The 24,351-nt window shown below is 36.2% G+C and overlaps 1 protein-coding gene across 2 annotated transcripts in view; it reads right to left on the bottom strand.

Annotated features, from left to right (window-relative positions):
- Positions 1–4,955: 4,955 nt before the first annotated feature.
- Positions 4,956–24,351, bottom strand: part of LOC149794607 (uncharacterized) — an 81,491-nt gene continuing 62,095 nt past the window's right edge. For both annotated transcript variants that reach the window (XM_089968893.1, XM_089968892.1), the window contains exon 15: positions 4,956–19,420. In XM_089968893.1, the coding sequence (XP_089825019.1) occupies positions 18,360–19,420 (1,061 nt within the window). In that variant the 3' untranslated portion in view covers positions 4,956–18,359. The remainder of the gene's footprint in view (positions 19,421–24,351) is intronic.

The raw sequence follows: 24,351 nt of genomic DNA, 5'->3' as shown, positions 1-24,351 counted from the left end.
GGAACTGCAGGACAGAGAGGGAGAGGATGAAAAGCTTTTACCGGATACATGTCTACTACCAAATATCAACCCAACCCCTCAAACAACAAACATTACTCAGATGCAGTGCACTATATCAGGCTAGACATATCAGCATGAACGTCTATGAAGGCTTCTGCACTGAGTTAAAAGTGGCCGGAAACTCAGACAGGCAGTGACAATCTAGGGCAAACCATGGCCTTGGCACTTTGTATTACAGTAGCATCAATAGTTGCTACAAGCTGCTAATCGAAGGAATATTAATATTAGACCCCAATGTAAAAACCTATGATCATGCCAAAAACACAAAGTTGACTACATCACACAAGGGCATCACCTATGCATGGGTGGCATGACTTAAGGAAGCTTCTGGTAATGTGTTGTCCCCTTCTGTTAGGGTGGCAATACATGTACCCATGATGTACCCAGTGATAAATCAGTTGAAGATGAGGTCTTCTCTGTCTGTCACTCGTCGGCTTCATGGCATGGGGACAGGACAAAGACCGAGCTATTCCCTTTCTCCGCTCTATGATCCCACCCTGTGCAGGATTTGCAATCCATCCTCAGGATTCAGGCTAGGGACCAGGACCGCATCGGTGTTCCTCTTTTCCTAATTATACCTATGAACCTCTATGGGATGTGGGGCCTTCCACCTCAGGGCCCTTGGTCCATTAGGCATCCATGGGCTATTGGACCTTGCCATCACAGTTGAACTGATACTGAGACTCGTGTCCCAACATTACCTTCTCACCAGGTGGATACTTCTCAGAAGGGTAAAGGTGTTACATCATCTAGGGTAGACAGACCTTCTCGTGTTCCCTCTGTAACTCATGACGAACCAGGGTCCACAACGCAGAGCGCTCATATACCCCCTCCATCAAGTGACATTGTGATGCCCAGCCACTCTTCAACTTGGAGCACCCATGGTTTTGATGATGTCGATGTAGTCTATCCGCGTTGACTCCAATGAGTTCTAGACAGAAGCTGCAGCAATGGCACCTTCTCTTAGGCCCACCCTTTCATCTGTGATGGATGAGGAAGAGGTCTGGTCCTTTGATAAGGCAGTAAACGAGGTTTACAGTCTGTTACCCCCGGACTTGTGCCTTAAACCAATGGGCATCCAGTCCAAAAGGATCCATTACATTTGGGAAATGATCTCCGGGTACCAACTCAACCAGACTTCTTACTTCTCCCACATTTATCCACAATTGAGAAAATATCACAGAGGCAAGGCCAAAATATAGCCATCTGCAAACTTTTTCAAGCAGGCGCAACTCCAAACCAATCCCCAAACTTCTGTTTGACCACATCCTCACTCATCAGGTCCATGGCGGCCAGGTTAATGAAGATCCAAAAGGAAATTCTCTAACTCCTCTTCCTTTCCTAGTGCAGGAAAGGGTGTTGCAAACCTTTGCAATTATCCCATCTCCTGCGTGCATCCAATACGTGCATGTCTAGACCTCTTCTCATGGGCTTGGTCAGACATCACGAAGATGGGTGGATTCTCTCCATCGTAACAAGGTTTATTGACTCCAGTTTCTGGAACAATGCCCACTTCCTAGGACAGCTCCTTTTGCTTCCCCAGTCTGATCTGGTGAAATTGACGGAAGAGGTGGGTGCACACCTTTTGCAGAGAGGGGCAGTCGAGAGGGTATTGAAGGATCAGTTCCCTCCTATTCCCCTATCTTCCTGGTCACCAAGAAACGCGATCAATTTTGAATAATATCAATCTCTACCCACTCAACTAGTTTCTTTTGGAAAAATCATTCAAGATGTAGACAGCCTTCTCAATTTAGAATGTTCTTCATCCGTTCGATTGAGCCATCTCCATCGACCTTCAGGATGCTCACTTGCACATCCAATTTTTTTCATCCACACATCAAATATCTCAGGTTTTGAACAGAGCAGCAATATTTTCAATTTGCAGGTTCTGCCATTGGAATCTTTTCGCATCCACAATCTCCACAGGATCATGGGGGTGGTAGCGGCCTATCTAAGAATACTGGGAACATCGATTCTTCAGAATTTTGATGACTGGCTGATTCACAATGTCCACGTTTAGTCCACCAGAACCTGTTCCACTCTTGGTCCACTGCAACTCAATTGGATCTCTAGCCCTACCTCAAGGACTTGGAACTTATTCCATCTTATGACTTTGTTTATGTAGGGATGAACTTCCTCACGAAACAACTTGGTCTGGGTTCCTCTGGATCTGGTAGATCGATTCCTGGCTCTCCTAGAGACTCTACGGTCATAACCCTGTTAACAACTCTTCTTTATCTTCCCATACTCGGAACACTGAACGCCACTGCCGATTGGTTCCTTTGGATGTCTCCTTATGAATAAGGAACTGTAGAGAATTCTGAATTCTCTACAGTTCTTTCTTCTTGCAAGATGTAAACGACACAGACATTGTCAATCAACTCCGATCCCTCTAGGACCAGTTTTTCACCACCAATTTCCTTGGTGGATAAATCGAGACAGATTCCTGGTAGGGTTTCCCATGCACGTACCCGATCCCCATTCCTGTCTGTTTGCTGATGCGTTAGATTGCGGTTGGGGTGCTCAGTTAGAGCAAGAGAGCATAATTCTCCATGGTTCTTGGACTTGGGACAAACTGTCCCTCCACTTCAATACCTTAGAAATGAAAGCAGTATTTCTAGCATTGCAAGGGTGCATTGACAGATTAAGGGGCGTTTGTGGTATGGCTTCCTCAGACAACATGTCTGTCGTAGCATATTTAAAATGTTACAGTGGCATACATGTCCCTTTTTTTGTGAAGGTCTGGAACCTCTTCATCTGGGCGGCTGTAGAGAATTTCGCAATCCGAGTTCACCACATTCCTGGAAAGATGACACTATTCGCGGACAGCCTGTCCGGAACATACAAAGCCACCCTCAAGGAATGGTCTCTTTGCCACTTAGTAAGAGTCCCTGTTCTCTCTCTGTGGACCTGTTTGTGACCAGGATCAACAACAAACTTTTCTTGTACGTGAGTCTTGTCTTGGATCAGATAGAATTGGTTGTAGATGCTTTTAGGTTCCAGTGGGGTTACCTGTTTGCTTATGCCTTCCCACTTTCTGATTACTTTCTGCAAAAAGTTGGAATTTCAACTGCTCAGTTCATCCTCATTGCCCAGCTTTGGCCACAGCTATAATGGTTCAACGATCTCCTAGACCTATTGATCGATCGACCCAGGTCTCTACCTTACAGGATGGATATCCTGTCCCAACACCGGGGAACCCTCCTCCAAGACAGCCACACATTCTCCACATCGATGCCTGGCTCGTTTCAATCAATCTCTCCAACAGAAAAGGTTGTAGGGCTAATTTGCCAGTTGCATTATTTAAGCCAGAAGAGCTTCTACATCCAAGGTTTATGTTGCCACGTGGAAACTCTGTGATTGGTTCAGTTGGAACACAGAGCCTCTCTGCCCCTTTTAACTTCCATTGCTTTTTTCCCCCTTTTTGGTTCCTTTTCTTTAACACCAAAAAATGTTCAGTATCCACTATCAAGGGTTATCAAAGTGCCATCACTTTGCAGATCTTATTAAGTATTTTGAGCTCCATAGACCTGTCTCCCGCTCTCTTATGCCCAGATGAAAAAATATTGTTTTCATGGTCATTAACCATGCCCTGTGTGAATCACTGAGTGAAGCTTCCTTTCAAGACCTCACATTCAAACTGTGTTCCTACTTGCTCTAGCTTCTGCAAGATGAAGAATTGAAATTCACACCCTGTATATTGGCTGTCTTGGGTTCCAGTGGGTTGCACCCTCCTATTAAGGAGGTTGAGCATGGCAACAGCAGGTTGCACCTTTCTCTTAAGGAGCTAGAACACTGCAACAGCAGGTTGCATCCTCCCATTATGGAGGTTGATCACTGCAACAAAAGGTTGCTTCCTCCCTTTAGGAAGGTAGAGCCCTGCAACACATCTTCTATAGATAGACCTCTTCCTCTATAGTGAGTACAACTCACCTTTCTTTTTTTGATCAGTTTGATGGGCATCAGCCTACCCACCTGACAAAGTCAGCTACACCAAAGCAACAGGATAAGTCATTGCTGCTATTAAAATGTAGTTTTGTTTGGTCAAGCTAATTTTAATTATGCAATACTTACCTGCTGCTATTGTCAGGAACCCTCCTCCCACCCCACTCAGATGTCTTGCATAATTGTCATCTATGAAAAGATGACAGGTAATATCTACCTTCTGAGCATGTCTATGTGACATACAGAGTGGTTGTTGTTGTTGTAGGGTTTAACGACATTTTTCAGCACACAATAGGCTATACATGGCGGCCAGTATTAATGGTGGAGGAAGAACCCAGGAAAAGCCCCCGGAAAGAACCACCGACCCACGAGAAACTACTGGTATACAGAGTGGTATGCAAAAGGTCATTCTGACTTTTCTGCTGTCTGTGGGAGGATGTATTTACATTAAATGGACTGTGAGTTTTCAGCATGGAAATAGGTTAGCAACACAACATCAGCAGGTAAGTATTGGATAAACAAAATTAGTTTTACTCCCCCCAAACAAAACTTCATATATAAAGAATGTGGTAAACAAATTATTCATTCCTATTTTAACATGTCTTTGGAATCATCTATTATCAATTTATAGCTGTGTGTAATTATAATTTGAGAAGAATTATTTATTTCAATTATCCATTGGAATTACAAAGTGCTCACTGAAGTTTTGGATGAATACACTATATTAGGATTATTAAGTGCTCATTCAAAGACATTCTGGATTTTATATATATATATATATATATATATATATATATATATATATATATATATATATATATATATATATATATTTCTCTGAAATATCACAAGGGTCTTCGTTAATGAAATAATGTTTGCTATGAAAAAATGTGTGAAAAATTAAAAATGACACGCTGACTGAATAGGAAGATAGCAATAAGGACTAAATATATATTTTGTTTCACAAGAAGTGATTTTAATCAGCTTTTGTCAAGAATATTGATAATGATTAATATTTTCTTTTACATTCCCTCAAATAAGCTACATTCTACAGAAATCTTCTAAAAGACCATTCAGCACAATTCCAGCTTCATGAATATCTTTTGAAGTAGTGTGCTTCAGTTCAGAAGTACCAGAATAGGTCAACACTATAATGTAATTTAAACTTTGTTGTACAAGAAGGCAGCAATACAACATTAATGTCATAAAAGCAGACAGCAATACAATAGTGTTTGAAACGTTTACAGCAATACAACACTGATGTCATATAAGTAAAAAGCAATACAAGATTATTGTTGTAAAAGACAGCAATGCAAGATTAGTATTGTAAAAGCAGACAGCAATACAGTATTAGTGTTGTAAAAGCAGACAGCAATACAATATTAGTGTTTTAAACGTGGACAGCAATACAACACTGATGCTGTAAAAGTAGACAGCAATAAAATATTAGTGTTTTAAAAGTAGACAGCAATACAATATTAGTGTTCTAAATGTAGACAGCAATACAATACAATATTAGTCTTTTAAAAGTGGACAGCAATACAATATTAAGTTGTAAAAGAAGAAAGCAATGCAATACTACTGTTGTAACAGAAGACAGCAATACAACATTAGTGTTGTAAAAGTAGATAGCAATACAATATTAGTATTGTAAAAGTAGACAGCAATACAATATTAGTATTGTAAAAGTAGACAGCATTACAATATTAGTATTGTAAAAGTAGACAGCAATACAACATTAGTATTGTAAAAGTACACAGCAATACAATATTAGTATTGTAAAAGTAGACAGCAATACAATATTAGTATTGTAAAAGTAGACAGCAATACAATATTAGTGTTGTAAAAGTAGACAGCAATACACTATTAGTGTTGTAAAAGTAGACAGCAATACAATATTAGTGTTGTAAAAGAAGAGAGCAATATTAGTGTTATCAAAGAAGACAATACAATATTAGTGATGTAAAAGTAGATAGCAATACAATATTAGTGTTGTAACAGAAGACAGCAACACAATATTAGTGTTTTGAAAGTAGACAGCAATAAAATAGTGTTGTAAAAGTAGACAGCAATACAATATTAGTGTTGTAAAAGTAGACAGCAATATATTAGTGTTGTAAAAAAGACAGCAATACAACACTGATGGCATAAAAGTAGACAACAATACAATATTAGTGTTGTAAAAGAAGATGGCAATAAAGTATTATAGTTGTAAAAGACAATAATACAATATTCGTGTTGTAAAAGTAGACAGCAATATATTAGTGTTGTAAAAAAGACAGCAATACAACACTGATGGCATAAAAGTAGACAACAATACAATATTAGTGTTGTAAAAGAAGACAGCAATACAATATTAGTGTCGCAAAAGACAGTAATACAATATTACAAGATGTAAAAGTGGGTATTTAAATCAGCTCTCTAATGTGAAAACTGCTGTAATTTGTCCATGTGCCATATTTTCTGTATGTTTTCATACACCAGAATTCCTTTTGTACATAATAGTCCATAATTAATCTTGTACAGCATTTTCACAAACAGCTAAAAAGAAATAATAACTGTAGGAAAAATTACCAACAGAAATATGCAATTGTTTTTTTAAAAATATATTTATTCTGTACCATAATTTCACCAACTGGGAGGCCACAATCAATATTTGGAAAAAAAGATGTGACAGGTCATGGTTGTTAATATAAAACTGGAAAAATCTTTAAATATTAGCAGTGTGTGAAATTGTTGCCAGCCCAGGCAAAAAATAACTTGCCAGTCCACCTGACCAGTTGGATTTTTAAGTATATAATTTTAATTTACATAATATATATTTTATAGTATTAAAAGAAATAATATAAACCAAGTAACAAAGAAGTAGCAGGAATTGTTTCTGATGATCACTTGTGAATCAGGGTGAGATGAGATGAGAAGTAACTTCCATTTAGATGACGTTCGGTAGCTGCTTGTGACTCCAGTTATAAACTATTTTACATCTATGTGATGTCTGATGACACAACACATGATACTTCTGATTCCCAAAGTGAAGATACAGTGGTATTCAGATGCCTCAAAACTACCATAGGCAAAAAACCTAACACAGCCAAGCAAAATAGAATTATTCAAAAGAAATATGACACTATCAAACAAAAGAGATGTTTTAAAAATTGTTGGGTTAAAAATTTGTGTGGGATATAAAACCAGGATGTACGTTAAGCCAGGATAATGATGTTAATTGTTCAGCTTCAATCTGCTGAGCTGGATGCATTTAATCCTGTTCCAATATTCCACAGCTGGAACTCATCTTTCCACAGACCTAATTTCATGGGCATCTGCACTCAGAATATGAAAGCCATTGGAGACTGTGTCTAGTTCTGATTGTGTTACTGATGACAATATATCAGGACCCTGACATTTGTTCTTTGATTCAGACTGGTCATCAATGGCAGCAACATATTCTGATATTCAGCCCCTCTAGATGACTTATGTTTGGACATGGATGGCAAGCCTAAAGATGACTTTTTTCTTTAAATCTGGATGCCCAACCTCTAGATGGGTTATGTTTGGATCTGGATGCCCAACCTCATGATGGGTTATGTTTGGATCTGGATGCCAGCCTCTAGGTGGGTTATGTTTGGATCTGGATGCCCAACCTCTAGGTTGGTTATGTTTGGATCTGGATGCCCAACCTCTAGGTGAGTTATGTTTGGATCTGGATGCCCAGCCTCTAGGTGGGTTATGTTTGGATCTGGATGCCCAGCCTCTAGGTGGGTTATGTTTGGATCTGGATGCCCAGCCTCAAAATGACTTATTTTTGCATCTGGATGCCCAGCCTCTAGGTGGGTTATGTTTGGATCTGGATGCCCAGCCTCTAGGTGGGTTATGTTTGGATCTGGATGCCCAACCTCTAGGTAGGTTATATTTGGATCTGGATGCCCAGCCTCTAGGTGGGTTATGTTTGGATCTGGATGCCCATTCTCTAGATGAGTTATGTTTGAATCTGGATGCGAAGCCTCTAGACGACTTATGTTTGGATCTGGATGCCCAGCCTCTAGGTGACTTATGTTTAGATCTGGATGCCCAGCCTCTATGTGGGTTATGTTTGGATCCGGATGCCCAGCCTGTACATGAGTTATGTTTGGACCTGGATACCCAGCATTCAGATGAGTTATGTTTGGATCTGGATGCCCAGCCACTAGATTAGTTATATTGGACCTGGATGCCAAGCTTTAGATGAATTTGTTTGGACCTGGGAGCTGAGCCTCTAAATGAGTTATGTATGGATCTGGATGTCCAGCCTCTAAATGAGTTTTGTATGGATCTGGAATCCCAGCCTCTAAATGAGTTTTGTATGGATCTGGATCAGCATTCACAGTAAGCATCAATGTCATGGTCAGTAAACAGTGGCCATGTTAAGCAGAATTTAGTAAATTTGACTATGTGATTTTTGCATCATTTGTGGCTCCTTGCCATAAAGCCTTACATACACTGCAACTGCCCAAATGATCCATGGTTACTCAATTGTATGTGCTCTGGGTTTGCAACCAAAAGGGTGTTGGTTCAAATCCAACCATCGGAGCAGCCAATGTCAGATTCTGTGGTGTGTCCTTTACTCTAATTGCATCAGTACTAAAACAACTACCTGTGTTGCTGTGCTATATAACACTCAGATACAGGTGTGATTAATTCAGTTGTTCATTTTGCTACAGATAAATACATGTAAACTTTTAAAAAGTTGGATAGCCATGGAATTTTATAGCATTCAGTTAGAAAACTTCTTATGGATTTTCTCATTAAAGCACACCTCCTGCACCCTGAATGCCCTCCCACTGCATGTCTTAAGAGATAACTAATGTTGGCAGTGGTTAGCACACCAGACTCATTATTAAAAGGGTGCAGGCTTGAATCATACTGTCAAATGATCCTGGGTTGGCTACTGTGATGTGTCCTTTGGCAAGCCTGAGTTCATTACTGGTGTGTCCTTGGGCAAGCTGAGTTGATTAATGTGGTGAGTCCTTGGGCAAGATGGGTTGGCTACTGTGGTGTCCTTGGGCAATCCTGGATTTGCTACTGTGGTGTGTCCTTGGGCAAGGTGAGTTGGCTACTGCAGTGTATCATTGGGCAAAATGGGTTGGTTACTGTAGTGTGTCATTGGGCAAGCCTGGCATGGTTACTGGTGTGTCCATGGGCAAGCTGTCTTGGCTACTTTGGAGTTTCCTTGGGTAATCTTTGATTGGCTATTGTGGTGTGTCCTTGGGCAAGGTAGGTTCACTACTGTGGAGTGTCCTTTGGACAAGTCTGGATTGGCTACTGCAGTGTGTCCTTGGGCAAGCCCAGCTTGGTTACTGTGATGTGTCCTTGGGCAAACCTTGGTTGGCTAATGTGGTGTACCCTTGGGCAAGCTGGATTAGCTAATGTGGTGTGTTCTTGGGCAATCCTGGATTGGCTATTGCAGTGTGTCGCTGGGCAAGCCTGGGTTGGTTACTGTTGTGTTTTCTAGGACAACCTGCCTTTGCAACTGTGCAGTGTCCTTGGGCAAGCTGTCTTGGCTATTGTGGTGTGTTCTAGGGCAAGCTATCTTGGCTACTGTGGTGTGAGCTAGAGCAAGCTATCTTGACAACTGTGGTGTGTTCTAGGGTGAGCTGTTTTGGCTATAGTGGTATGTTCTAGGGCAAGCTGTCTTGGCTACTGTGGTGTGTTCTAGGGAAAACTGTCTTTGCTGCTGTGGTGTGTCCTTGGGCAAGCTGTCTTGCTACTGTGGATTGTCACTGGGCAAGCCTTGGTTGGTTACTCTGGTGAATCCTTGAGCAAGCCTGGGATGGATACCATGGTATGTCCTTGGGCAAAAGCACTTTATTACAATTCCCTTAGCGCTTATCAACCTACCAAACCAAACCACAAAAGTTCCTCTTGAATGCCACCTATACTCAAAGACTCCAGTACATTTTGCAAACATTATGTTTGCTATTACATTGACATGAATGAAAACAAATATGACTCAATAAGATTTTTCTGATGGCCATAATGAAAGCCATCTATGTAAAGTTTCAAGCCAATCAAGTAGTTTAGGGTGAGTAGCAATAACAAACATTTGCTAATGGATGGATGCCAGATGACAGACCAGCACATAAGCTCTTCCGGTCTTGACCACTAAAGCTAAAATGCAACTCAATTAGTGGGAGGTAACTCCATTTTCAAGGCAAAGTGGCTTCCTGATGACAGTGCTTGTGGTCATATATCCCAACAATGGTGACCCCCCCAAGCTTTACTACTCAAAAATGATATACTTTATGAAAAGCAATTTTTTTTTTAACCTTATAAAAAGAAAGAATTTTCTGTCCACTTCAACTCAAATGAGATGAATGTGGCCAGTTTCTTCCCATGTGTATGCATGTCAAAATTCCATGTATTAAAGACATCAAATACGTGTATGCATGTCAAAATGCCATGTATTAAAGACATCAAACATGTGTATGCATGTCAAAATGCCATGTATTAAAGACATCAAATACGTGTATGCATGTCAAAATGCCATGTATTAAAGACATCAAATACGTGTATGCATGTCAAAATTCCATGTCTTGAAAGACATCAAAGATGTTCTTGTGTTCACTGATGTAGTCTTATAGTACTCAAAGCCAGACACTTCAGTCAGACTGTAAAATCCTAAAATGATTTGGCAATAAACAAGCTGCTACATGGAGAGATATAGCATATAGTCTACCTTGTACTGTCCCCTTTTTCTGTACCCTCCAATTTCTGGGGCATAAAATGCTTGAATAACTAAAATATTTGTCCTCTAATTTCTTGGATACAATTTTTAAAAAAAGATTTTTGAAATTGTTGTACTCAAAAAAACCCAACTAATTAATGTTATCAATACTTTTTCACATATTAATTTATACACAAAGAACTAATTTAAAAAAATAATTAATACACACACATATTATAAAAAGGTATACTAAAAATTACAGACAATAAAGTGCCTTAACGCCTGGTGATCCAATTTCATTTAAACACAACCTAACTGCTGATTCCATTACAAAATCACAAGGATGGAAACAAATTTAAAGCATAGTGTAAAAATTTAAAATAAAATATTACAAAAAGTGCATTAAAAATACCACAAATATAACTGCATACAAAATTATTAAGAATTAGCCTGATTATTTAAATATAAAGATTATAATAAATATAGTACATATACTGTAAAATATGGACAGTGAAGATTTATGCTTTTAAATCAACAAAAGTATGTTTTTTTTGATACATGCTTATTGAAAGTCAAATGCATCACAATGGGAAATATGAACTCATTCCTTTAGACTATTACTGCACTCCCAAGGTCATGCAGTATTACTCAGAAAAGACTTGTTCATATTTTCCCATACAAATGCCAAAACCTATATATTATAATTATCTAACAGCACATTATGTAACATGATTGAACAAAGAAAGATAAAAATAGCAAAACTGAAAAACATTAAAAATAACAATGTACTGTCAACAGGTCAACGATCATGTATACAACTTACTGGCAAGTTAGAACAGAATGGTCATAAAAAAAGCTAATGTTACAAAGGAGACATTTTTCTTGTACAGATATACATGTGCTTATTTTTCCAACAGTAATGTTTGGGAACATGGGGTTAATGTGCAATTTTGTTTTGATTTATGCCTATTTCACATTTACCCTTAATATCCAGATTTAACAGTAGTCAGTATAAAAAATATCTATCTAAAATATACAGATTCAATGTCTCTTTTTCATGTGTATAAAATCAACAATGTTCATTCTACAGCAATTTTTGAATGTCAAGATCCATTCCTTAGGCACAAATGAGAAGGCAGGAATAATGGACCAATCAAATATATTAACATTACAGTAATTTGTATACATGTACCATATACACCAATCAAATATATTAACATTACAGTAATTTGTATCCATTTACCACATACACCAATCAAATATGCCAACATTACAGTAATTTGTATCCATTTACCACATACACCAATCAAATATGCTAACATTACAGTAATTTGTATCCATGTACCATATACACCAATCAAATATGTTAACATTACAGTAATTTGTATACATGTACCATACACACTTGTGGGCATGTCAGATCCAGATGCAAGCAACACAGATCCTGACCTGCCACTGCACGATACTCTGGCAAATCATGGTCTATGTTGTATGTTCTTCTAATTAATCAAAACAAACTGCACTGACTCAGATATGCCAGCACATTGTGCAACAGCATATCATGACCTATGCTATTTTTTGTGCGAATTAATGGCAGATCTGGGTCTATGCCATTTGCAGTTGGATCTGAGTTACATGTGGGTATGTACATTATAACAGTATATGCAAATGCAAACAGCCTTGACCCTGATATGTCTGTGTGCAATGTAATGCCATATCTGGGTCTATACTATTCTTCTATTTCATACAAACAGCAAATCAAGTTCTGGCACATATGTAACAATAGTTTTTTTCAGCATGAAGATTCAAGTTCAAGCTTAAAATTTATATGACACTCTGAGAACATCAATAGTGATATTTAGTGTGTAATACTGTGTAATATTAAGACTGTATAAAATAGCATATGTAGCATATATCATGTAAATAACATGATGGTGAGATTTAGTAATATGATGTCAGTGTAGAATTAGCATGTAATGTGCAGCACCCAGTCAGAACATGAAGATAGCATTATAGTGATATTTAGCATACAATATGAAGTCTGTTTAAAGTTATCATTTAATGTTTTGCACTTATATCATGTAGATAACATTATAACGATAATGTGTAATATGAAATCTGTATAAAAACAGCACATAGAAAACATCACAGATATATTTAGTAATATGAAGTCTGTATAAAATTGGCAAAAACATCACAGATATATTTAGTAATATGAAGTCTGTATAAAATTGGCATGTTATATGCAGCACCCAGTGATAGCATGACAATAACATTAGTGATATTTAGCAGGTAATATTAAGTCTGTATAAAAATAACACATGAAACATATATCATGAAGATAACATTATAGTGATATTTAGCAGGTAATATTAAGTCTGTAAAAAAATAACACATGTAACATATATCATGAAGATAACATTATAGTGATATTTAGCACGCAATATTAAGCCTGTAGAAAAATAACACATGTAACATATATCATGAAGATAACATTATAGTGATATTTAGTAATATGAAGTCTGTATCAAATTAGTATGTGATGTGGAGCAGCGATATCAGGTAGATAACATTATCGTTATATTAAGTGTGTAACACAAAGTCTGTGTAAAATTAGCATGAACAGGGTTCCAACACTTACTGAAACAAAATGTTCTAGTCTGTTCCAGGTTTTTCCTGGATGAAATAGATCTTTTCAAGGTTTACTTTATGATCTTTGCTGAATGGATTCAACAACATTTTGGCTTTGAAAATATGTGATTAAAGATCAATAGCTGTTTCTATTTTGAGAGTCTCCAGTGAGTTCTAAATGAAATATATGACTATTTACAAAATGATGGGCGTGTCACTAGAAACAAGTATAACTATTCAAATCATGTAAATCTTTTAAATTTACACACAAAGCATGTTAATCTGACTGCTGAATTATGTATGCTGATGTAAAGAAAGTGTTTTCTAGAAAAGGTGTGTTGGTGTGTTGTGTGGTTTAACGCCATTTTTCAGCACACGATAGGCTATACATGGCGGCCGGTATTAATGAAAAGTATTCTAGAAAAGGAACATTTTACTTGAATTTGGACAAAAAGATCTTCACAATTTTATGCCTTCATATAAAATGAAGGACTGATTTTTTTTAAAAACCCACTAATGTTTGGTTGGTGCCATTGTGCTTACATTCAGTGTAATCTGACTATGGAATGTATATTTAATGCAGTCAGTGTCAAGTGCATCCACAGTAAGTAGTCAATAGACTTCTAGGTATTTACAAAGATCTGCTAGTAAAATTCACCATAATTTGTGGTGCTGGGTGGGTGTGGAAGCTAAGGTTACTATTGATGATAATATTTAACAATGTATTCAAACTATACTATAACAAGCAAAGACTTTATGCATCAAAAGGGGAAATGGGGAAGATATGCTCTGTTATTCAATTTCTTAAACTTTTTGAGATCACATGTTGCAGACACCCTACTGGCACAGTGTAATGCTAGACTGGTTTCATACCTTCTTAGAAAAATAAATAATGATATGGAACTATTTTTTAAAAATCAAACCCTATGCAAAGGAGGAAATACAAATGGTTAGGAGAAGCACCCAAGTGATGCAAACAGCATTGTACCTCAACTGAGTGAAAAGTTCCACAACCTCAGAATATTCTGGTAAGAACTTAATAAATATACTTACTATCCAATTAATTACAACTCCACCAAGTAATTTTTGGACAATGAAGTCACAGCTGAAAATTTCCAGTTTTTTCCCTAACTTTCATCAATATTTGCAAAATTTAAAAGCTTTTCCTGGTCATGAACAAATTTTTTTCTTTTCCTGATTTCCTGGTAATATGGGTACACTTCATCTAACATACTGCTGTGATGTTATAGAGATAACATTATAATGCTATTCAGTGTGTAATAAAAAAAATTGTGTAAAATTAGCATGTATGTGTAGCAATGATGTCATGTGATGACATTACATTGATAAGACAAAGATTAGATGAATATTGACATAATATTATAGGGATCATGCATTTTGCTGTGTGAAAATGTTTGATGGATTAATGTTGCAAGGGTTTGTGTATAAGAGTTGAGAGCCTTTTCTCTGAGTGCTACAGCTGACATTTCTGCACAGCAAAATTTGCATAATTGTCTTTCTTTCATAATAAATTAATAAATGCAATAATTATATACATCATACTGACAGAAGGGAATTCTATAACACAGAACATAAATGTACTCCAACAGCATGCAAAATTCTGACAGTCCAGAACAGGTTATGTCCCAAAAGCACATGCCAAACCAGCCATAGTGAGTCCCAAAAGTACGTCAAAAAAGCCATAGTGAGTCTCAAAAGCACATGTCAAACCAGCCATAGTGAGTCCCAAAAGCACGTGAAACCAGCCATAGTGAGTCCCAAAAGCACATGTCAAACCAGCCATAGTGAGTCCCAAAAGCACGTCAAACCAGCCATAGTGAGTCCCAAAACCACATGTCAAACCAGCCATAGTGAGTCCCAAAGGCACATGTCAAACCAGCCATAGTGAGTCCGATCATGTAAGAATATGCATATGACATACATACCTGTCATATTCCCAAACCATGTTGGGGATTTCGAGACTCAAAGAGTGTGTTTTATGGTCCCATGGGATGGGTGGGTCAGTGTGCATGACCAAAAAGGCTACATCATCCAGTGGAGTATTTGCTATCTTTTCACATAAGCCTAAAGAAAATTATTGGAAATTCAGATCTGAATAAAAAGATAATAATGTGTCTGTTTCATAAAAGCATTTAAAACACTTTTCAAAAAAATACACATACACACAAGTGTAAACACTCAAGTTTATGACTTTAACAACCATTGGATATATATATATATATATATATATATATATATGCAAAATTAGTTTTAGCCTTTGCTATTCTCAGTAGTCCAACAAAGGGTTTGAAGCAAATTAAGTGTCATTGGTGTTCATCTTTGCACTCGATAGACTAGATGGTAATCTTATTCAAATGTCACTTCTGGATTCTCGGAGTGAATTCTAGCCAGAATTGAGTTGTTCTTGACAACCATAATGTCAGTATTGTCAGAACTTTATCTGATTCAGTCTGAATACACATCACAATTTGAACTAGCCATTTCATTGGGGAAATGGGAAGGTTTATTATTTTAAAGTTAAATGGGAGCTTTATATGTAATACAACAGTAATAAATGCCTCTATCCAGTACAGGTGTTAATGCTTTATCAACACAAAACAACTGTGTAGACACTAGTGTGAGCTTATTATTGTCTTTCAATCAATATATTTCATGGCTAAAATCATCTTCAAAATCATGGGTCAATTAATAGTCAGTATTTAAGAAGATTAAGATAAGGAATAATAATAAAGAGAACTAATGTAAAATTTGAATTCAGTATGTCGAATGTTTCATACAGGTAGGACATCATACACTTCAGAATAATTTGTCAATATATATATATATATATGAAATAATCATCTATTGTGTTTTTTATGTGGAGCAAAATGGAACTTCAAAGAAATGTTGCTTCTGTTCAGAAACCTAATTAATATCTTTAAAAGAGAAGGCTTTTATATTGTCATTCAAGTCAATGAGGTGTAATTTTTGTTCTTGAACAGGAAGTTACCATTTCTTTCATTTGCCCATAACTTAAAACAAATTGGAATGTTCCACTTTGTGAACTTTACCTATGCAAATTAGCACAAGGGGTTTCCCCATAGCCGTCTTCAAAGAACTTAGCATATCATCCTAGATATGTCAGCCAATAAGGCATGTGAAATGGTGGCTGTGAATAATTGACCTCCTTGCCTTTTAATTGTCTTTATGACAAATTGCTGTATTAATTGTCACAAGGATAGTTTTACATCAGCTGTTTACCATTTATAAATGCTATAGACATTTATTAACAAGGTGTTTTATCTTTCGCTGACTACCGAAAATTGTGTATTTTTAAATATGGCTGTGTCTGGGGTGGGGGATGGGGTGTGTGTAAAATTCATGTTTCACAGTTATACATCATGTTATGGCAGGTATGGACATCACACTGTAAAGACAGAAATCAGAATCCTCTTATTCTATGTAGTGAAACACACTTCTAAAAAATCACAGCCTTACTTAGTGACATATTAAGAAGAATGATGCACAGGGTAATACGATGGCCATGTGACAGTAAGTATTATGGGAATGAGATATTGTGTGACCTTGGGGATACTATAAGAACAAATCTGAAGATACAGTATTTCTTGTCATTTTTGTCACTGTTCTTCCCATAAATTTTTAACTGCATCTAGTTAGTGTCCAGTAGTAAAAGGAAATGTTTAAAAAACTTTTACCACTGTAAAAGTAAAGAAAAAAATATTAATGCAATAATTATAGATAATTTCCAGGATGAAATGAATAATATAAAGATTTTAACAATACATGAAAGAATAATTCTTAGAAAGGCCAAATTAATGTATAAAGTATCCAGAAAAGCCATTCCTGTCTATGTAAGCAATATCTTTCACCAAAAGAGATGCTGATGATAATCCAAATTTAAGGTCCATAAGCAGTAAAAATTACATTATATTAAGGCCAAAGAAAGAATTGTTTAAAAAAAAGTTTTCAATATACTGGTACACTGGTATGGAACAACATTCCCAGTGACATAAGGCAGGCTCCTAGTATTTCTTCTTTTCATAATCAATGTCTCAAATGGGTGAAGTCAATTGAACAGTTCTAGTACAAAAAATACCGCCTGCTTTTCTGTAATTTTGCATCATTTTCACAGTTGAATTTTTCAATGCAGGATGATATTTTATATATGTTTATGTGTTTACAGTTGCCTGTGCATGTATTCCAGGCATGATACTTTGATTTTTAAAATCACTTAATTATTTAGTGTCAAGCCAGATTCTTCATATCATGTTGTATATACTGTATATACTGTATATACCAGATAGAAGGCCTCAAGGTAGATTAGTTCTGTAACTAACTGAGTTACCTTCTCTAAATAAAGTCTTTATTATTATTATTATTATTATTATTATTAATCCAAAAATGCTTTCCTAATATTTTCAAAACAGGTAATATTTGAAGATAAAATTTTCTCCTGCAACATAGGGTACACATAAAGAGAAACTGCAAGGGTAGCATCCACTTAAGTCAAAAGTAAACATTTTTGCTTTCATTGCTCTGAGTGTAGCATGTAAATGTAAGTCCTGGAAGAAATGCAAGTTTCAATAATAATGGTTTACACATCACATGTTCTAGAAAATAACAATAATGGCAACAACAATAACAACAATAATATCTAATACAGAACTGTACAACTAAACATAACTAATTGCAACATAAACATAGGAATTTTATACATCTCTTCTTGATCATTATAGCCACAATAATTTCTAGATAACACTAAAAGTTAACTGTAAAGAAACACATAAAGTAACACAAAATATGAGAGCAATCCAAACTAGCTGGGGGAACATGGAGCAATATGATGGTCATGTGACAGTAAGTACTATGGACATATGATTCAGTGTCATGTGACCATCTAGGGAACAAACTTCCATGTTGCTATATTCACAATGCCTCTAAAGCAACACCATAATATGAAAATATGTCAATGAAAATTTATCTGAGCTGTAGAATCACAATTCTATTCCATTGTCATCATCATGGCCTCATCTGAGGCAAGTAGATGCTTGAATTCATTCTTGAATGCGTTATAATTTTCATAAGTGGCTGGGAGCTCTAAAAGATTTGAGCAAGTGTGAACCCTTGGCATGCGTTGATAACCTCGCAAGGTTGAGAAGGATATGATGATAGGTTCACGAGGTGTACTTCGTTTGCCTGTGACAAACTGAACAAAAGTTTCTAAGTCTTCAGGGCTGAGTTCACGTAGAAAATCTTTCAAATACTGAAAAGCCCTTTGCTGACCACTGCTCAGATTTCTACTATCTCTATCCATTTGGAGTCTAGCAATAACTGCCATTGCTGTTGGTTTCTGGACCACATACAAAATGCTGAAATGATCTGGATGCAATAAAGACCAAAAAACATTCATGTGAGTTGAGGGTATACCTGCCCGCATCAATTCACACTGACGCTTGGGTTTACGACATATCTCGTTGTTTGCTAGTTGGACAAGGTGATTTGCAAAATTGCTTTCATTGATAACTCCAGCATAGTCATATCGAGCAAATATGGACTGCAGATTTCCCAATTCTTTTGAAGATAGTGAACTGAAATCAAACAGTGCTTTGGAAACCAAGTCTTTATCATCAGAAGCTATAAGCAACAAAAAGTCCTTCAGAAGTGTTTCCTCTGGAACATGCACTGTGTCGTATATCATAACAATAATGGTACTAGTGCAGAGAGGAATTGGGATTGTTTTCATGAGGGCTACAGAGTGTGACAAAATTCTGCCAAGCACACGGAAATTGTCTTCTTCCACCATTTTGTGGGCAGGTAGATATGGAACCACAGCTTCACAGCCAATGAAAAACTGTTCCTTTGCTTTGTTCCAAAATGTGGTGTACATGTCTGACATTACTCCTCCAGCATCCATTCCATCCTCCCCTAACATTTTGACTTGCACACGGAATTGTGACACTACAGGATCTGTGTAGTAACAGATGAGGTTGTTCACAATATTATCACGGTTGACTTCTATCTGCAAGGCTTGTTCACCAAGGGACTGATTAAACTCTTCTAGTCCTAAAAAGTAAAATGAATCACAGTCAGAGAGAGAAAGTCAAACAATAACTGTAGTTACTATATGATGGAGCAATTTTAATGTTTCATCTTAAAACACAATGGAATCAAATTTTATACACTTATCTTTCATAAAACCTGATGTGCCACTGTAGAACATAAATCCTAGAAAATAATTTATGTATTTTAATTTTTAGGCTTTATTTTGTACATCACAATGTTGAAAGATTTCACAGTAAAATATCCAGGAAAATAAGCTTAGTACAAACATGGATATGACAAATTTATGGTTAGAGCAAACTGTAGTTCCATTATGTGATAACGTTTAAGACTTTATGTGTACATGCACGTGATTTATAAAGCATGACACTTTATGCATAATTATTACAAAGGATGATGGACAGCAAAGTACGTTTAGACATCCTGAGAGATTCTGTATAAGTTCTACTGAAAAACAATACTGTACTAGAACATTTCTTAGACAACTGAATACATGTAGGTAAATTTGATGGGAGTAATATTTCTCTGAAAACTGAATACATCTAGGTAACTTTGATGGGAGTCATGTAATAACTAATTAATTAGAAGTTTAATGTTCAAAACTGCAATTAAAAAACCTAAGGAAAAAGCACTCTTATAACAGCTTTATAAAAATTTCCCATGATCTGAAAATGACTGATGTTACAGCTGCTGTTTTTTTTCTTCAAAGATCATATAATAGAAACCAGTATCAGATTTGCCAAATGTAATATAGACTTAAAAATCAAAAAAGTCTTTAGATGAAGTTGCATATGACCTACTCTTGTCAATCACTGTCTCCAAACTAGTGAGTTTTTGAAGAACAAAAGGCCCAAGTGGGTTTATATTGCTTACCTCACTAACATAATTTTACAGTTAACCATTTCATGACGCAGGCTTATGTGGTATAGTAGGATGTAAACTATCCACCAAACTTTATATCAAGTTGATGTTACCTATTTAACAAGATGTGGATAAAATATCTTTCCAAAGATAATGGTATAATTAATATGTAGTCTCTTGCTCATATTCAAAGTCATCCATGATCTTGATTGTATAAAGTCATCCTTGATCTTGATCGTATAAAGTCATCTTTGATCTTGATTGTATAAATTCATCCATGATCTTGATTGTATAAAGTCATCTATGATCTTGATTGTATAAAGTCATCTTTGATCTTGATTGTATAAATGCATCCTTGATCTTGATTGTATAAAGTCATCCATGATCTTGATTGTATAAAGTCATCCTTGATCTTGATTGTATAAAGCCATCCATGATCTTGACTGTATAAAGTCATCCATTATCTTGATTGTATAAAGTCATCCATGATCTTGATTGTATAAAGTCATCCATGATCTTGATAGTATAATGTCATCCTTGATCTTGATTGTATGAAGTCATCCTTGATCTTGACTGTATAAAGTCATCCATGATCTTGATAGTATAATGTCATCCTTGATCTTGATTGTATAAAGTCATCCTTGATCTTGATTGTATAAAGTCATCCTAGATCTTGATTTATAAAGTCATCCATGATCTTGATTGTATAAAGTCATTTATGACGTTGTGTAGAAATTGGATGAGAAATAGTGTAGATACTGAGAGTTAAGAAGCCCAACCAATCAGATGCAAGATATCGTATTAACATGTGTTGATCTAATTTATTATAGGATTAGTGTCTATGACAAAGATTCTATAAACTTAAGGCTGAACAAAATCTGAATGGAATTCAGTTTCCAAGGCAGCAACAAGCTATACCAATTAAGTAAGTACCATGCTTTCATATTCAGCCAACATCTTAGTAATATGAGACTATTTAACCAGTTTGATGAAATTCTGAGCAGCCAATCAGATGAGAGTTCACATTATTAATATGCATAAATTTCACACACAACCCTACTCAACTAATATCTTTATGACAGGCCTATTTACACAGTTTGATCAAAAATGGTCTCTAGAGTTGTAAAATAAATCTCATAATCTGATACATGATCTCTGGTGGCCTAAGTGGCTAGAACATCCGCATTGGGTGCAGGAGTTCATGGGTCTGAACGGTACCATCGAGTCATACCAAAGACTTCTAAAAATGGTAGAAGCAGTTGCTGTACTTGGTACTCGGCATTAATAAGTTTGTGCTAGGACTGGTGTCAGGATATTGTGACTGAGTGGGACATGATGCTACATGTCTGTGACATGTGCTAGACATCACTATAAAATAACACACTGTAGACATCACAGCAATATGATTACCACTGTTAAAGCCATGTTCAAAATCTAAATCACACACACATACACACACACACATGATCGCATCCTAAACATGTATAGGTCTTGCTTATAATATAAATCAACCACCATCTCATGACCCCATTACCAACTTGGACCCTATTCAACCAAGACCTTAATGACACAGGCCTAATTACACTGTTTTTGATCAAAATGTTATAAAAAATGCAGTCTCCAGAGTGGTAAAGTAAATCTGATAATCATATGCAAGATCACCTCATATGAAAGCTTATAAATATAAATATAAAGCATCTACCATCTTGGCATTATTACCCCCATTACCAAGTCAGATTAAAACCATTTCAGAAATAATCTCTCAAGAAGCTTAAGCTCGTCTAATAACACGTAAGTCCGGCCCTCATTAATATGTCTATATTGAATGGTCATAATAAATATTTAATGTGTATAGTAAAGCACCTTCATCCTGATGATATAAGCCTGTATAGCATAACTTGATGAGATAGGTCATAAGGTGAGCTGCCAAAGTGCTGAAATATGCAATAAGTCAGATGCAAAATCAGCTCTTTAATATGAATAGATCTTGCTCATAACTGTGTTCATTTAAGACATTAATAATTTAAGACTATTTATCAAGTGTGATCAAAATTGGATGACAAATACAGTCTTTAGCTAAGCCATTCACATATGATAAATATGCACTGCTCCCATGCATTATAATATTCATATGAAATCTTGATCATGTAACCACATAAATTATTTGAAATTTTATCAAAATCAGACAAAAGCTATCGTTTTAGCAGTGGTAACAAATAAACCTATCAGACGCAAGATCACCTCATTAATATGAATGGACCCTGCACCCTTTTGAAGTTCTCCAAGATTTGATAGGTATAAGCCCACTGTCAAGTTTGATCAGTCAGATAACAGTTATGGCTTAAAAGCTCTGATATTCAGATGCATGATTAATTTATTAATAAATCGTATGGATCTTGCTCATTCACAACTCTGTCCATGGTCCTTATGGTATCATGATATATTCCATGTTAATTAAAGTCAGCTCACAAATTTGGCTTCCAAAGTGTTAACAAGCTAGACAATCAGATAGAAGATTATACCATTAATATGGGTGGATCTCACAAATTATTAAACCCATCTAAGATCAATTTAAATCTTAATTTTAATTCTGATTAATATAAACTTGGTTCAAAATTAGATCAGAAGTATGGAATCCAGGCTGGCAAAAGGCTCAACAATCATATTGACACAGAATGAAGAAACAGATCCATAGCAACTGGAGGATTTTGCATTTAAAAAGACCCATAATAAACAGAAAAATCTACATTTTTGAGTAGCTATAAAGAAACATTTCACTTGTGAAGTGGAAACATGTTGTACTGTCACTTGTGACTTTATCACTCATGATAATGCAATGTTTCCACTTTACTCATGAAATATTTCCTTATTTCTACAAAAAAATGTATATATCCTCTATATATTGCAAGTTTGATTAAGTATGGAAATCTATACATTGGAAATTTAATTAAACATGAATCAGAAATCTATCCTACAGAGTGGCCGCAAGGTCAGCCAACGAGATGCAACATTACCTCACTGCTAATGCATGGATCTCACATTATATCACACCAATCCAAGATCTTGATCATATCAACCCATATTTCAGCTTGTTCCAAATTGTTTCAGAAATATGGTTTTCAGAGTGGTAACAAGCTCAGTCAGTCAGATGCTTTAGTAGATGCTGATATTGCTCATTATCAAACTTATCCAAGACCTTGATGACATGAGCATATATTCAAGGTGTGATCAAAATTGAATCAGAAATACTGGCTCAATAGTGGTCACAAGCAAAGCTAATCAGATGCAAGATCACCTCATTAGTATGCATGGATCATACTCATTACTGAACTCGTCAGAGATTTTCATGATATAAAGCTAAATTCTGAATTCTGTTTAAATCTGATTAGAAATATGGAGTCCAGCATTTGCAATTGACACACAGAGCCATATCATCAACTCAACTAACTGCATATTAGAAATCTTAGGGACTAGCAAACACTTTAGTAAATTATGTTTCTCTGAGAATACTTACCTGATCACAATAATGCTAATAACGTGATCAGGTAAATATTATCAGCAAAACATAATTTATACATTAATGTACTTTCTCCACTGAATACATTCCCCAACCACATTAACACTGCAACCTTCCAAATCCAGCAAACCCCAAAAGATCAAACTCTTTCCCATCTAACATCAAGAGATGTTGTCGGGCCACATGGCCATTCTGCATATGCTTCAAGCAGTGTTGAAGAGAAAATACCTGGTGTTACATCATTGCCTTCCTCAATGTACTGATCAAGAAGAGAGAGCAGTTGACTCCTTTTTGATGGCAACCAATTTATAGATACAAATCCAGGATGCATCCTTAGAACACTGGAACCATCTGATATGAACTGGGGATAGTTTGGTACATTGAATGGATATTTAACTCACTCTACCTGCATGCAGCAGCTGGGAGTATCGGAAAACACCTGTTTGTATCATAGCTGCTTCAGTCACTTCCTGGTTAAAGGTTCATATGAGTTGAGCCATGTTAGAACGGAGGATACATTTGTGTTTAGAAACATGATATGAGTTCAGCCATGTTA

The sequence above is a fragment of the Sinohyriopsis cumingii genome, chromosome 8 (genome assembly GCF_028554795.1).
Source record: "Sinohyriopsis cumingii isolate HCF-2022 chromosome 8, ASM2855479v2, whole genome shotgun sequence".
NCBI classification, from domain to species: Eukaryota; Metazoa; Mollusca; class Bivalvia; order Unionida; family Unionidae; genus Sinohyriopsis; species Sinohyriopsis cumingii.
The sequence above is the reverse complement of the archived record's forward strand: the minus strand, read 5'-3'. Positions and strand labels throughout refer to the sequence as shown.